The sequence below is a fragment of the Chrysochloris asiatica genome, unplaced genomic scaffold (genome assembly GCF_000296735.1).
Source record: "Chrysochloris asiatica unplaced genomic scaffold, ChrAsi1.0 scaffold00179, whole genome shotgun sequence".
Lineage (NCBI taxonomy): Eukaryota > Metazoa > Chordata > Mammalia > Afrosoricida > Chrysochloridae > Chrysochloris > Chrysochloris asiatica.
Window position 1 is genome coordinate 1,067,223 of NW_006408697.1, and position 16,549 is coordinate 1,083,771.

At 38.8% G+C, this 16,549-nt stretch overlaps 1 protein-coding gene across 1 annotated transcript in view; it reads right to left on the bottom strand.

Moving 5' to 3' along the window:
* Positions 1-16,549, bottom strand: part of RYR2 (ryanodine receptor 2 (cardiac)) — a 786,033-nt gene that overhangs the window by 276,403 nt on the left and 493,081 nt on the right. The window contains exons 52-56 of the mRNA XM_006872010.1: positions 13,504-13,644; positions 11,609-11,772; positions 8,383-8,461; positions 6,313-6,402; positions 5,380-5,517 (exon numbers count right to left, since the gene is read on the bottom strand). Of these exons, the coding sequence (XP_006872072.1) occupies positions 5,380-5,517; positions 6,313-6,402; positions 8,383-8,461; positions 11,609-11,772; positions 13,504-13,644 (612 nt within the window). The remainder of the gene's footprint in view (positions 1-5,379; positions 5,518-6,312; positions 6,403-8,382; positions 8,462-11,608; positions 11,773-13,503; positions 13,645-16,549) is intronic.

A 16,549-nucleotide genomic window follows, 5' to 3' on the forward strand; every position in this document is an offset into this window, starting at 1 on the left:
CTGTCAATCACCGCTCCTGTCTAATCCCAATCTTGGGTGGTGTTAAGAAGTGATTCCTACCTGTCAATCACCACTCCTGTCTAATCCCAATCTTGGGTGGTGTTAAGTGCTGTCAAGTTGGCTCTCATTCAATGACACCTTGCATAGGGTTTCCAAGGAGTGATTGGTGGGTTTAAACTGTTGAGCTTTATCCTGCAAAGTCACACTAGGACTCTAATATGCTGAACTGTTAAATTCTGTGACATAGTTAGTGACTGCTTGTGTTCTACTTAGAAACCCTTGTGGTGCAGTGGGTTAAGCAACGGGCTATTAGGCAAAAGGTTAGTGTTCAAATCTACCAACTGCTCTGTGAGAATAAGATGAGGCTACAGTTGTGGAAACCATATGAGCAGTTCTACTCTGTCCCATCGGAATCGACATGCCAGCCATGGGTGGGGTGGCAGCTGAGCTCTGCTATGCACCCCCAGTGTGGCCAGCTGTTAAATGGGGCTTAGTCTAATGACACCATCTACCTTAAAGACCAGAGTGAAATGACACAGTGTGTGAAATACAGCACTCGACATACCGAAACTAGTCCCAGTGGGGCGCTGTAAGATCAGCATTGGACTACAAACCACAGGGTTGGCAGTTCAAACCCACCAGCTGCTCCTTGGAAAGCCTATACAGGACTGGTAGGAGTCAGAACCGATTTGATGACACCTTGCCACCACAACAACTATATCTCTGCACCCTACAACTACCATCACCACCACTCCTGTCAGCCCTCCATTCCCCATCTGTTTTGGTCTGCAACTGATAGGCTGATCACTGTACAAAGTCTAGCAGTGAAATTCCCTTCACCTTTCCCCAAGTCCCACATTGAAATTCCTTATGATCTGAGCTCTTATTTGGACTTGGGTCTGGTATAGGGCAGGTCTCTGACCACTGGTCCCTTCATAGACCATGATGTGTATTCCCATTCACTATTTTATTCCAATTGGAACTTCCTAATCCTTCCAAAAATAAGCAAATAAATAAAGGCATCCTGACCTCCTCCAGAGAGCCAATGCTAACATTTTTCTCCTGACAAGGAGAAGGCAGGTCTCTAATACTTCCTACTTATTCCAGGACCATAGCCAATTAGCTATCTTTTAGATCACCTATAATCATTTTCCTTTTGCTTATTACTCAAATGTACTTTTAATGTCCTAGAAACAATGGGCACATCATTATGCTGTATGAACGATCGTCATGAATTGGTGCCACTTGATGGCAACTAAGAGCACCGTGATGTTATCATGTATGTGTGGGCCCATGATGGTAACTGTGCTGCTAAAGCTGCTGTAATCATTGATGGGAAAGTTAATACTTTACATGTGTCCTTCTCATTTAGCACTCCTGAGGGGAAATGGAGACTTTGAAGCTTACCTTAAATGAATTACTCAGGCTTACAGACCTAAAACAAACTGTGTTGGCAGGTGTTGGACTACAGAGCTAGCTGTCTTTCTCACTGTCCCTTCTAGGTAATAAAAGAACGTTTCTTTCCCCAACAGTCTACCATCAATGCCCTCTCAAATATTATCCCATTCCATGTTGCCAATATAAAGGTCATACTCTACCGACCACCAAACCAGACCTTCTAGAAACGACATATTCATCCACTACTGCCTTACTGCCTTACTACCTCGCTCAGAGAATACCCTGGAACCACCTCCTAGCTCTCTGCTTAGTTTTTCCTGTTTTCTTCTCTGGCACCTTTAAATATGTATGCAGTTTTCAGGGTTCACTCTTCAGTTGTATCCCCAATATTCTTTGAAATTCTAAATGTTTCTCCTAAGTGTCCATGTCTCCTTAAATATTTAACTTACCAATTTGCTATATTGTTAAGTGTCAAAGAGTTGGTTCTGATCCATAGCGACCCTGTAGGAGGTTTCCTAGGAGCAACTGGTGAGCTTGAACCAATGATTTTGTGATTCAAACGACTTTGCAGTTCAGCGCATTAACCCACAGCGCCACACCAGGACCCCAACAATTTGCTATAATATACAAATAGTCACTGGATCTAGCATCAACATTGTTGATCTGTTGTTGCTGTTAAGTGTTGCTGAGTCAGTTCCAACTCAGCAATCCTGCGTAGGATTTCCGAGGAGCAGCTGGTGGGTTTGAACTGCTGACCTTGTGGTTCAAAGTCCAGTGCTGATCCTACAGCGTCACACCAGGCGTCCTACAGTCTAGAGTTAATGTTTACACTTTTCATTACCATCTTTATATTGGATTCTGTAGAGTCCCGGTGTGGTGCCGTAGGTATGGCCCTCCACCTGAAGTTCAGTTTGAACTATAAGGTTGGTGGTTCCTACTCAAGAGCCGCTCCTCAGAAACCCTATACAGGGTCGCTATGAGTCAGAACTGACTTAACAGCACTTAACAGCAACAGTAAAGGAATTCTAGATTGGTATTCATGTTCTATTGCTGTTATAACAAATTTCCATACATTTAGTGGCATCAAACAACACAAAGTTGTTAGAAGTCCAATACAGGTCTCAGTGGGCTGAAATCAAAGCGTAGACAGGGCTATATTCCTTTCTGCAGGCTCGAAGGTAGAAACCCTTTCCTTGTCTTTTCCGGCTTCTAGTGGTGCCCACGTGCCTTGACTCACAGCTTCTTCTACCATCTTCAAAGCTGAAAGCATCACAGCTCTCTGAGCATTCCTCTCTAGTCCTATTTCTCTTTGACCAAAGCCTGAAAAGATGATGTGCTATTAAGAACCCATGTGATTACATAGGGCCTATCTGGATTGATTACCCAGGACAATCTCCCCATGTCTTTTCATGAACAAAGTCCTTTTAACTGTGTAAAATAACATGGGATTAGAACATGCACATTTATCGATTACAGCATCTAAAATCAAACTCTTATTTTCTCCTTGCCATCCACCATGTGGAAGACAGCAGTCATACAAGAGAATCTTGTGCTTAGGATCAGATATGCAAGCCTGCCTAATTCCTTTCCTGGGGTATCTTGACCTAAAACACATCCTGTTTCAGTATTTCCAGAAACTACTTAACTCAACATGTGCACTGCATGGCACCTGGTCAACCCTACCACAGTTAGATCTGTTCCTGCTAGTGAGGAAAGGGTCATGTGGAGCTGAAGAGGGCCACACACAGATCCAAATCCCACTGCCAGATATAAAGAGAGCTGCTGACCATGGGGGGGCTGACACCCACGATGGAAGCTGACCTTGCTATTCCCAGTGTATTCCTTGGCAAACCCCCACACGTAAAAAAATATGGAGTGGGTTACTCTCCTACATGTGATGGGATTACTACGCTGGCAACAAGGATCCATATCCTAAGCATCAGCTAACGTAACCACCTACTCTGTGGACAAATCCATAGCAGCATCTCTGATCCATCCTTGATATTCACTGGCACAGATCAGTGATCACAAAAGCCTGTGTGTTCCAAAATATCTTTGAGATGTCTCCACTTCCCGCCAATCTTTGTTCTGATTCAAGCATTTAACTTTTTTTCTTTCTTTCTTCCTTTTTTCTGGGATGTTGGTAATGTCCTCTTAAGGAGGTTTTGTGTTCTTTTCTCATCCTTCTGGTTCATCTTCCACTCTTGTGAGAATTATATTCCTAAAAACAGATCTTATTTTGCATGTCTCTGAGCCATAAGTGTCTCCACTGTACAGTGAATGTCTATGAGCACAGACTGAGACGCATTCATTTTAGTACTCTAAGAGCCTAGCTCTTGGCATAGTTCATCAACTTTAGGATTGCAGGATGATTCTGTATCAGAGATGATAATAAATATGGCCAATTTTATCTTAACCCTGATGAAAACCAGTATTAGAATCTCTGTGAATTTTGTTGAATAGGTGAATAAAATAGAGAAAGCACCAATAGCTCTGTTTCTAAAGTAAAATTTCCAGTCTCAAAATTCTTAAAGACCATGTGCTTAATATAGTGGTGGTGGTGGTAAAGTGCTGTGGAGTCAGCTTCTGTCTGATAGTGACCCTGCATAGGATTTCCGAGGCTGTAAATCTTTATGGTAGCAGAAAGCCTTATCTTTCTCCTGAAGGACCTGCTGGTAGTCTTGAAACACTGACCTTGAAGTTAGCATAAGTGAAAATAATATCCTTTATTACTATTTGTATTACCTTTTACACAGATCCTTTTAAATTTATGACCTGAATTTATTTATAGGAGGCCTGGTAGCATAGTGGATTACGAGCTGGGCTGCTAACAAGGTCAATAGTTTGAATCTACCAGTTGCTTTGCAGAAGAAAGATGAGGTTTTCGGCTCCTGTAAAGATTCACAGCCTTGGAAACCCTAGGCAGAACCAACTCCAAGGCACACAACCACCCCCACCCCCATTTTTTCTATCCTCTTGTAACATTTGTTGGATTTTGCCTCTCCTTTCTAATGCTGAGAGGAAATATTCTTTAATAAATTACTGCTTACAGGTCAAAGTACTACAGACACAAATGCATCCTTTTATTTACAATTAATGAAATGCTGACCAGTATTTAAAAATGTTTGAATACTAACAGAATAACCAGAGCTAACATTTACTGAGTTCAAATAACATACACAAAGTTACCTTTCTAGAAAGTGGTGCTCTAGGGTTTAAACTCCGGGAGACGCTGGGTAGTGCAAATGGGTAATAATGGGACAGTTGGAGGTTTGGGATCAATGAGCGGTGTCTCAGAAGAAAGGCACCGAAATCCACCTCCAAATGTCAGCTATGGCTATCTGAGTGAGCACAGATCTACTTTGGCACACATGAGGTCTCCATGCGTTCAAATCAGCTTGACAACAACTGATTACAACTAAGTCCAGAGCCCTTCTTCTTAGTGTGCAGGTGACTAAATAGACAACAGGACTCCTGCTGTTCTGCTGTAGGATTAGCTCTGGACGGCAAACAACAATGTTGGCGGTTCAAACCCACCAGCTGTCTCTTGGAAACCCTACACAAGGTCACTATGAGTCAGAACCAATTTGATGGCACTTATTTAAAATAAAATAAGCTTATTTAAAGTAAAATAAGCTCTGGACGGCTAACCACAAGTTCAAACCCACTCGCTGCTCCTCAGAAACCCTACACAGGGTCGTTATGAATAGACCTACCTGACAGCACTTATCAACAATCATATCCTAAAATTCCCTGCTGGGCAGGAAAAGCGAGACCAGATCTGTAACCTCAGCTCCTTAAGCCACCAAGATTTAACCTCACTCAGAATGAAAGAAAAAACATCGACTTTTTCACTGCTGCCTCTTGTGATAGTCTTCAGAATTTCCAATTTACTGGTTTTGAAGAACACACGAATTAACTGAAAGATTAAAATTACTTTAAAAATACCATAAATAGTGAATTGGTCCCTTTAATTCTTACCTGGCTTGTCTGAGAAATACGTCGAGTCCGATTATAAAGAGCCATACTGTCTCCTTCCCGGGTTCTTTCAATTCTCCAGCTCCAAGCCAGCATCGTTTTTAAAGATTCTTTGATTGGCCAGCGATAAATTTCCTTTTCCTAGGGGAAAAAAAAACAAAAAACCATCCCAGTAAAATATTATGATTGTAAATGAAACTGTTTTGAATGTTTAATTATTTGTTCTGAAACAGGCTGCTTTCACTTTAAAAAAAAATACAGTCAGCATTGTTTATTTACAAGAAGGAAAAAAAAGGAGGCTAAGAACTGGGAAAAGTAGAGTGTGAGGTGAGGTCTACTTCCACTCATAGTTCTAAGAAGGAGTCTGCAATAGCATGGAATGGAGGATAAATTCCTTTAGTTTCCCAATTCTGATATATTACATAGAAAATGAACGGAGAAACACAGCAAAAAACAAACAAGCAAACAAAAAAAACATGACAGACTATGTGATGAGTGTGTGAAGACTTTTGTATCATCGAAGACTTTCTCCTGAGCCTTATTTGCCGAGAGACTCGTTTTCTCCCACAGAAGTGAGACTGATGAAAATGAGTTTCTGAACTCGCATATTAAGATATTACTTCATTATCCCTCATCAGGAAACTCTTTAGCATGGTAAGACTATTTCTAAAGTTCTTAAATATATGTGAAAGAAATGCCCATTGAAAAGCACCCTCAAAAGAAAAAAAAAAAAAAAAAAAATAGTAAGTAGAGAAGAGAATACCAATAAAATATGATGAAAAATGGAAATGGAGAGAAAAACACAAAACAAAAGAAAAAATAGAAGCAAAAATAGTAAATGTAAAATAAAGCAGACATTTTAATAAGAAAATGTTTTTCAAAACGAAAAACCTTAAAAAATAAACTATATAAACTCAACAAAAACAAAACCCTCACCTTTTCAGATAATAGTTTATAAGGTTTCATTAGTGGCTGAACCTTAGAAGAATCTGAATATACTTCTCCATAAATCCATCCATTTGCCAACTAAAACAAATAAAAATTACATGTTATGTGTTAATTTAAATGTGAAAGAATGCATATGCTTAATTATATTTGATAAACACAAAATGAACCCAAGCAGGAATTAAAGTTTGAACTGTATCTAGCACAACTCAATATAAAAACTTTCATTCCAATCAATGTTATTTTGTGTCATCATTTGAATCTAATCTATTAATCCCAAATTTAAACAAGCCCAACTCCATGACAGTGTTAGTAAGCATACCCATAAGAGGTCTGTATTTGGTCTGCCACATCTTGGGACCCCACTTGCGGCAGTTACGTGTAAAATGATCATTGTAAACAGGAAATCTGGAGTCTGTGTCTTAGAAGCATCCCTAATAATACTACTTGTTTTGCTCATTCCTAGATCCCATTATACTATTGCATGTTGGTTCTAGGGGCATTGCTCTAGTTGTTTAAGAGACAGAATACAGGGAGGCCAATGTAACTCATACAATGCTACCATCTGCTACTGGAGGCTTGAGAGAGGTGATAATACTGACCAGGTTTCAGTGACAGACTAGGAAGAAAGTCCTAAAGTTCTAGTTCCAAAACTTAGCCAGTGAGAAACTTACGGATCACAAGGATCAATATTAACCAATCAGGAGGACAGTACAGGAGTAGGCAGTGTTTGGTTCCATTGTGCATGGGGTTGCCCCAATTTGTGGATTGTTTGTTACATATACTTGCCTGTCCGTATATATTACTGTTTGCCTATGGAATCTAAGAGTCAAGTGGGTGGAAATAGCTGAGGAACTACACTCGAGTAAATTCTCTTCCATCACTACCCTTACCAGCTCAGGACAACATCAATTACTGGAAAAAGCCATGTTTATTAAAACGAAAAGGGCTGAGACTGAATATGAACACTTGTTGTTGTGTCATTGAGTCGGTTCCGACTTATAGCAGCCATGTATAGAGTTTCTGAGTAGCAGTTGGTGAGTCTGAACTGCCAACCTTGGGGTTCAAAGGCCAGTGCTGATCCTATAGCACCATACCAGGACTATAAACATGAATACTAGCGTATTTTCATTGCTACGTAAGTATGTTTTAGAATTTTAATTTTTTTATTTTCTCTTAACCATACTTATTTTAGATTCTTGCATGGTCTCAACTCATCCTGTCTTACACTTAAGCTAGGCTTCATTTTTATATGTGACTCCTTAATCATGAGGTTTTCTTTAGAAAACCCCATCATTTCTAGAAACTATGTAAGGTATTGCTATAGCTTTAGTTACCTCATTTGGGTTGGTTTTCTTAAAAACAAAACAAAACAAAATTGGCAACAGGACCAATTTTTAGTGAATTATACATCTACTTGATTACTTGGTACTCAAAAATGCAATAGAAGAGTAGAACCCAGATTAAGATTTTTAAAAAGATTTTATCTGACCTAAAATTACCCATCAAGTCAAGGGTTCCCTAAATGGTCCTTTGTTACCTCCTAAAGCTCCCAGTGACAGTTAACCTTTGCTACCACAAACTGCATGTGCTTAGAAAGTAAACTTACAATTCGTACATACTTAAAAATATTAAATTTATCCTTTCCATGACACAAATATCCTATTCATATGTGTATCATATGTTGTGTTGATGGCAGAATTTGCTTAATATTTTATTGTTGTTGTTGTTGTTGTTAAGTGCCTTCGAGTCGGTTCCGACCCATAGCAACCCTGTACAGGGTTTCCGAGGGTATAAATCCTTACGGGAGTAGAAAGCCTCATCTTTCTCCCGCGGACTGGCTGGCAGTTTCGAACCGCTGACCTTAAGGTTCGCAGCCCGATTCGTAACCACTACGCTACCAGAGCTCCTTTAATAGTTTATTAACAAGCTGTAATAAAGTGTTCTTTTTTGTCTTGATCCTGTTCTCACTCTAACATAGAACATGGTTAGATGTATTTGCTCAGTGACCCATTAGTAACCATCCTAGTACTGAGTTACAAATAAGACTCTGACTTTTACCTTGTCCATTGACCATTTGTCATGGGAATGTTCTGCATATTTATTAATGAAGTATTCCAACTTTTCAGGAATTGTAATACTACAGGAAAAATAAAGGAAAAAAGTGTGATTTTCACATAACTTATAGAAAAGCATACTAACAGGAATTTACTCAGAGTATATGAATGTTTAGATTATATTTAATGTATGACTGTTAAAATAAATGATGTTAATAAAATACTACTTTTTCACAAGATTTCATAATTCTCATTTTAGGAACAATATAAAAGAGCCAACCAGCTATTGTTGGGTCTGTTCACTTTAGATTGCTTTTTACTTTCCTGTATGTTAATATACAATAAATGATATATAACTAACTTAGATTTTTTTTTGTGGTTGTTAAGTGTTGTAGAGTCAGTTCTGACTCATAGACACCCTTTGCAGGAGCACAAAGCCTCATGTTTCTCCCACAGAGTGGCTGGTGAAATCAGACCGCCAACCTTGTGATTAGCAGTCTAGTGCTTATCTTACAGAGCCACCATATTCCAAAGTTCTACAGAGGGCAGTGTTGTTGTTGGGTGCTGGTGTGTTAGTTCCTACTCATAGTGACCCTCTATAGGGTTTCAAGGAGTAGCTGGTGGGTTTGAACCACCGACCTTGTGGTTAGCAGTCTAGTACTTATCCTATAATGACACACCACAATAAACTAATAAATTATATTCCAAGCTGAATGCAACAAATTACACACAAAAAAAATTACATCAAGACAAGATTAGATTCAACAAGCTTAGAGATACGTTATCTCCCATGTTCTTTCACTGAAGCTATTTTACATTTTTTGTCTCCTCTGCAACAAAAATTAGGAAATCTGCTGAAATCCAATCTTTTGAAAAATTTCTTTACGGAAATTTAAATTTCATATAACCTATGAGCCCTGTGAGTCTGTATGATAAATACTGGCCTGCTAACCACAAGGTCATCAGTTCAAGCCCAACGGCTCCACCAAAGATAGATTAGGCTTTCTACTCCTACAAAGACTTCCAGCCTCAGAACCCTCCTTGGGTAGTAATGAGTCGGATCTGACACGAAGGCACTTAACAACAATAATATGCTAATGATTCTAAATATCAATGTTGTATGTTATTGTTGTTAAGTGCCATTGAGTTGGTTCCAAGCCATAGCAACCCTCTATAGGGTTTCTGAGGAGCAGCTGGTGAGCTTGAACTGCCGACCTTGAAGTTCAAATAGACTTTGCAGTCCAGTGCATTAACCCACAGCACCACACTAGGATTCCATCAATGGTATATATAACATTCTAAATATTACCAATATCTACTATTGGTTCAAGGAAAGGTATCTAAACCAACTTATCCTTTATGATTTTGAGAACATTTATTCTCAACATCTTTCATGTTTAAATATTTAATGCCTTGAACAGATGTTGAATGCCTTCAAACAATGACCAGGGCAGATGGTAAATTTAAGACTTGTGAATATTAAAGATACCTATAAATGGAAAACACAAATATATATATATTCTATAAATGGAAAACACAAATATACATATATATTTTTTTTTCTAGTCATATATATTTACTATTCCATTGCATGCATATACAATTCCACTCATTAAAGAATCCAACTTATTAAAGCTATAAACCTTGAGCGTAGGCTTCTAAATCAAACCTAATATAAAGAGATGATTTACTGGTTGTGGTTATCCTCCTTTACCCAGCAAAGATAGCAATCAGTAATTGAACTCATATTATATTTGCTTATGAAACAAATATCTAAAAACACAAAGATGCAGAAATTGTTGCCTATTATTGTTAAGCTTTTTGAGAAGTCCTCCAAGTAGCAAATCTAGGTAAATGAATACACATCCCAATACATGTTTGCTGGCCTTAATCCATCAACACTTCATCCATGACATCGTCTTTATTTTATTTCATAATTCTGGGTCACGTTACTTATCAGCAAACCACAAACTTACCCAAGTATAAATGTGAACATGTGATATTCTGGTTTACTTACTTTGGAAGAGATCGAAAGGATCACAGAAACCAAACGCGGGGGTAGTCTTTCTCACAGAACTGTCATCAAATCCCAAACATGCACACTGAAAGCATTATTAAAGTAAGGGCATACCACTGAGGTTGAAATTTGGATCAGGTTATGGAAGCTAAACCAGCTGGGGGCTTCCCAGAAGCCTCAGAGTGGGACTCCCAAGCACTTTCAGATGCTGAGCATGGTAACTGTCACAGAACTGCCTTGCTATTATCACTGATCCTGCTCCATCACCACTACACCAGTAAGGGAATTAATGCGGCACCAAGTAGCAGCTTCGCGTACACATGGGAAGTCAGGGTCCTAGTTAAAGACAATTATTTAAAAAATAACACAGTTCAAATACCTGAAGTACCCATGCATCCTATTGGTAGAGCAATGTATACAACTAAATACACACGTGAAGTTTCCTAATGTTCAATAATGTTTTATCTTTGGTTTAGCTTGTCGAACTGCATTCTAGCTGCATGTTAAATTTCCCACTACTGTTTTTATTGGATACTTCCTTCAATCCCATCCATGCTGAGCTTTATCATGCTGAACCTCTGCTGCTAAATTCTAGGGTTTGCTGGGATGTGGTTGTTCTTATGTGCCGTGGAGTCGGTTCCGACTCATAGCAACCCTGCACAGGGTTTCCAAGGCTATAAATCTTTACGGGAGCAGAAAGCCTCATCTTTCTCCCGTGCAACAGCTGGTAGTTTCAAACCGCTGACCGTGAGGTTAGCAGCCCGATTTGTAACCACTATGCTACCAGAGCTCCTTTTGCTGGGATGTAGTGATGAGTTTATATAAATAAATCGCTCTCCAGTGCATACTGGGATCATCCTGGATAAGAAATGTTACACAGAGGTTAGTTGTAACTATTAATAAATCTTGAGGGTAAAATTTCAACTTAAAAAAAGGATCATTTTTGGATTCTCATGACTATAGATGTATATTGTTGCTGTTACATGCCAAGAATACTGATTAGGTTGATTGTATCCTAGAAGGTATCTGTTTCTGATTTTAGCATAATCATTATTATTACTACTATAATTTTATACTTAAAAGGACTCTTATTAAAAGGATACCAATTCAAAGGGGGCATGGATTAGAGAAAGTTCACTTTAGTACCTTATTCAATTTCAGACTTCACACATCATTTACAATAAAAATCTGCTGCAATAGAAAGAGTCCATACTTTGAGGTATCAACAGGTTGTGGGTTAAAGTTCCCTTCAGAATCCATTGATGACTGTTTTTCCATCATACTGACATAATTTGACTCCATGTAGTCTGGAGGCAAAGCTCCCGCAACTGAACTCAGGCAAGGCAGAGCCAGTTTGAAAAGTTCTTGCTCATATTTCTGGTAGAAACAGAGAGAGAAAAAGAAAACCTACTTAGCAAGAGTTGCAAAGACAACACGAGTGCTGTGGCAGTTCAGGGTTGCTGAGGTAATCTGGATTAGCCAGCCTAATTTAACTGATTGGCAGATGCTTTTTCTAGCAAATGAAACATAAAGCTTGAAATTTCATCATGCACAAGAGATGCTAGCTATAGTAATGCACCCTAAGAAGAAGAAATTACATGCATGTTTTCAAGAGTTCATCCTTCAATATTTCAAATGAACTTTAATACTCTAAATTTGAAACATGTCTTAATAGTAATATACTTTTAGGTAATAAGGATTATATTTCTTGCATTTAGCTATAAATCACTGCAGCACTACATTTAAATGACTATACGTACAAAATGCATACAAAATGTATACAGAAAGACATTCCAAAGAATAAGAAATTTTAACTGATCTGCAATGCACTATGGAGAAAGATATTCCATAGGGAATACATGCAATAAAAATTTCTGGGAAAAGGTATTTATACATTAATCACATAATTAGTTAAATATGTAATTTATGGATTAAAAAAAAAAAATCCAAACACTGTTGCTTTAACATCATGCCTACCTGAATCTTGTAAATGCTTTTAAAAATAACCTCTCTATGTTATTTCAAGAAAACTCCAAGATTAACAAAGGAAATTCAATAAGATTAGAGCAGAAAGATCTAAGTACCAAATTTAATCCCAGATGAATTTTCCCCTGCTAGGAGCCCTGGTGTGGCACTGTGGATTAATGCACCAGACTGCAAAGCCGTTAGAACTGCAAGGTTGGCAGTTCAAGCTCACCAGCTGCTCCTCAGAAACTCTATACAAGGTTGCTAAGGGCTGGGATTGACTCGATGGAACTTCACAACAAGGAGCCCTGGTAAGCACAGTGGTTACACATTAGCCTGCTAACAGAAAGGTCAGCAGTTCGATCCTACCAGCCACCCCATGGAAGAAACATGAGGTTTTCAGTTCCTGTAAAGGTTTATAGCCTCAGAAGCCCTATGCAGGGTTGCTATGAGTTGGAATCAACTTGAAGGCACACTACCACCACCGCTGCCATGCAACACTTCTGGTTACGCTAGTCATGTCATCTAATAATGACTATCTGCTGGTTCAAACTGATCATTTAAGCATGAGCATGCAACATATGTTCTGATTTCCTCAGACTTTAAAACTTTCCTCCAGTCAACCTGAAAGTACAGAAAACATTCACTCTACGTAAACATTTACCAGGGGACAGCACACATAGGAAACGACACTGACAGAGGTCGTTTAGCAGAAGTCCCCATAGCAGCCAAGCGGAAGAAATTAGTACGGCCACTGGAATTTTCAATTTCAAAAGATTTTACAGTTTTAAATTTTCACACTTTATAATAAGCATAAGGTATTGACTAGGGTTAAGTTCAAATAAGTCAAAATGCACAAAATCTTACTAAGCCATGTGCTTGATTTCCTGAAAAAAAAAAATGTAGCATTTAAAATTCAGAAAAAGTCTAATGATTACCAGGAATATGCTGCCATTGTGATTATGATAAGGCCAATTTAAACTGCATTCTCACATCTGTTACTTGGTTGGTAAAACATAAATAATAAAGCTATATATGTTTTTATTCATAAAGGTACTATTCTTCTAGGGTAACTATCTTGTAAAGAACTCTAGTTTTGTTTTTTTTTATTAATATAAATAAATCCATAAAACATTAATTTACCTTTTGAGACAGGGCATCAAAAATGCCCCAGAACAATTTTCTTGATAAATGAAGTTCTTCTTCTGATGCAGCACCAAAGTTCCCCCATCCTCCTGGTAGGCAGTAATATTTCCAGCATCTTTCATAATGGTTTGTCAGCAGCTACATGTGAAAGCATTTATTTAAAAACTGTACCACAGATACTTTTTGGTATTTTTCCAATTCATATATATATATATTATAATGCCATATAACATGGTCAACTTAACTGAAATGTTTAAATGATATATGCATTATTTTGGAAGAATTCCAATTATTACCTTGCATACTGTCTCTTTAAAATGAAATTCTGAGGAGCCCCCCTGACTCTGCAGCAAGTGCCTGCCAGCCTTGTAAAAGCGTCAAAAGCTCTGGGATAGCAGAAGAAATGGATTCTGGAAGATGCCCTGCCCGCCTCAAGAACCCCCACAGCCTAGGGCTGAGTGCTCGCTCTGCTGCCAGACAGGACCTGCTGCCCTTCAGCTCATCAGAAGCATCAGGTCTGGAAAGCAAAGCTCCATCATCATGTCCTGGGGAGCGTCCCTAACTGCCAGCTTTATCTCCACCCTCCCCATCTGCTTCCTTTACTCAGTCAAGCCAAGAGAAGCAGCTGGCAGTTGACTGAAAAACAACAATTTGCCTGTGATAAAGGTGTTCTTTGAAAATGAGTTGGTTAGTTTGTTGTCTGAGGTTTGAATAAAAAAAAGAAAGAAAAAAAGAAATTTAAATGCTGAAAATATGATGATCAAATAATCAATTCTGCAAATAACTGCATCTTGGAAAGTATTCTTAATGAGTTATCTTGGTCATCTCAGTATCATTGAATTCTGTTTTTAAGTTTCTATCATTTATTTAAGGAGCTCTAGTCCTCGGAACCCCTGTACAGGGTCGCTTGGGTCGGATCCGACTCGACGGCACTTAACAACAACAACAAAGTAGTGTACTGGTTACGAATTGGGCTGCTAACCTCAAGGTCGGCAGTTTGAAACTACCAGCTGTTCTGCGGGAGAAAGATGAGGCTTTCTGCTCCAGTAAAGATTTGCAGTCTCGGAAACCCTGTACAGGGTCGCTATGAGTCGGAATCGACTCCACAGTACTTAACAACAACAATCATTCATTTGTGATTTTTCAATACAATTTTATTTGTATTTTACGTAAATCTTTGCATTATTGTCTCACAGTAAAACAAAATTTCTAATTAAGTTAAATTAAATGAGTGTATGTATGCAAAATATGCATACTTAAAGCACAGAAATTTGCCCAGTCAACGTTTTTTACATTTGCAATTTAGTCACATTAGATACGTTCATTATGTTGAGTAACCATTACACTACTCATTTCCAAATTATTCCATCACCATTAACTCAGTTCCCCTAAGCAAAATATTCCTCCTTTCTCCTTCCCGCCTTTCACCTCATTAACTACTAATAAGATTTGGTCGCTGTGTAACTTGCATATTCCAGACACTTCATGTTGGGCGGAATCCTATTTGTCCTTTTGTGACTAATTCCACTCATCATAGTCTTTTCAATAGTCTCTGAAATTTGCTCTTGAATGTACAGTAGCTGAAGCAAGTGAAATAAATGATCATCAGCAAATTTTAAAGGGCACCTTGAGAAGACAAAGTACTATAATGACATGTACAAAGACCTGGAGTTAGGAAAGTAAAAAGGGAAGGACATGTTCAGCATTTCTGGAGCTGAAAGTGCTGAAGAAAAAAATCAAGTCTCGAGCTGAATACTGAAGGATTCTATGTCTGGTGTGGCACTGTGGGTTAATGCGCTGGACTGCAAGGTCAGCGGCTCAAGATCACCGGCCACTCCTTGGAAACCCTATAGAGGGTTGCTATGGGTTGCCACTGTCTTGAAGGCACTCAACAATAACAATAATAATGGACAAAATGGAGTCCTAGGTGTGGTGCTGTAGGATAAGCACTCAACCATAAGGTAGGTTTCAACTGCAAGGTTGGCGGTTCAAACTCTTCATAAACCCTATACATAAACCCTATGAGTCCGAACCAACTCGATGGCTCTTAACAGCAACATCATGGACAAAATCACCAGATGTCTGTTTGTTGTACTGCAGTGGCTCGTGTAACATTGTGATATTGAAAGCTAGACCACTGGTGTTTCAAAATGCCAGCATTTAATTGAAGTAAAATACAGGGTCACTCATGGTGGACAGGTTTTAGCAGAGCTTCCAGACTAGAACAGACTAGAAAGGAGTAGGTGGTCCACTTTCGAAGGATCAGACATTGAAAACCTTATGAATAGTAGTAGAACATTGTTCTCTATAGTGCTGGAAAAACTTCCCCTCAGGTTAGAAGGCACTCAAAATAGGACTGAGGAAAAGCTGTCTCCTCAAAGTAGAGTCAATCATAATGACATGAATGGAAGAAGGCTTTCAGGACCTTAGTTTTCTGATGAGCACAATGAGAAGAAACAGCTGCAAACATCCATTAACAGCTGGAATGTGAAATGTATGAAGTATGAATTTAAGAAAACTGGAAGTCATCAAAGATGGGATGCTTAAAGATCGATCTCCTAGGCATTGTGGAAACGGACTGGTATCGGCCAGTCCATTCATATGGGCAGACAATCATATAATTCACTATGCTGGGAATGACAGATTCAAGAGGAATGGGGTTGCATTAATTGTCAAAAAGAACATATGAAGATCTATTTGTGATAGGCTAATAGGAGGCTCTGGTAGCGTAGTGGTTACAAATTGGGCTGCGAAACTTAAGGTCAGTGGTTCGAAACTACCAGCCGCTCCGCGGGAGAAAGATGAGGCTTTCTACTCCCGTAGGGATTTACACCCTCGGAAACCCTGTACAGGGCCGCTATGGGTCGTAACCGACTCGAAGGCACTTAACAACAACAAAATATGTATATACTTACAAGGAACACCATTTAATACAACTGTTATTCACAATTACACACCAACCACAAAACACAATGGTGAAGAAATTGAAGAATTCTAACAATGTTTTCAATCTGAAATTGATCAAACATGTACTCAAGATGCA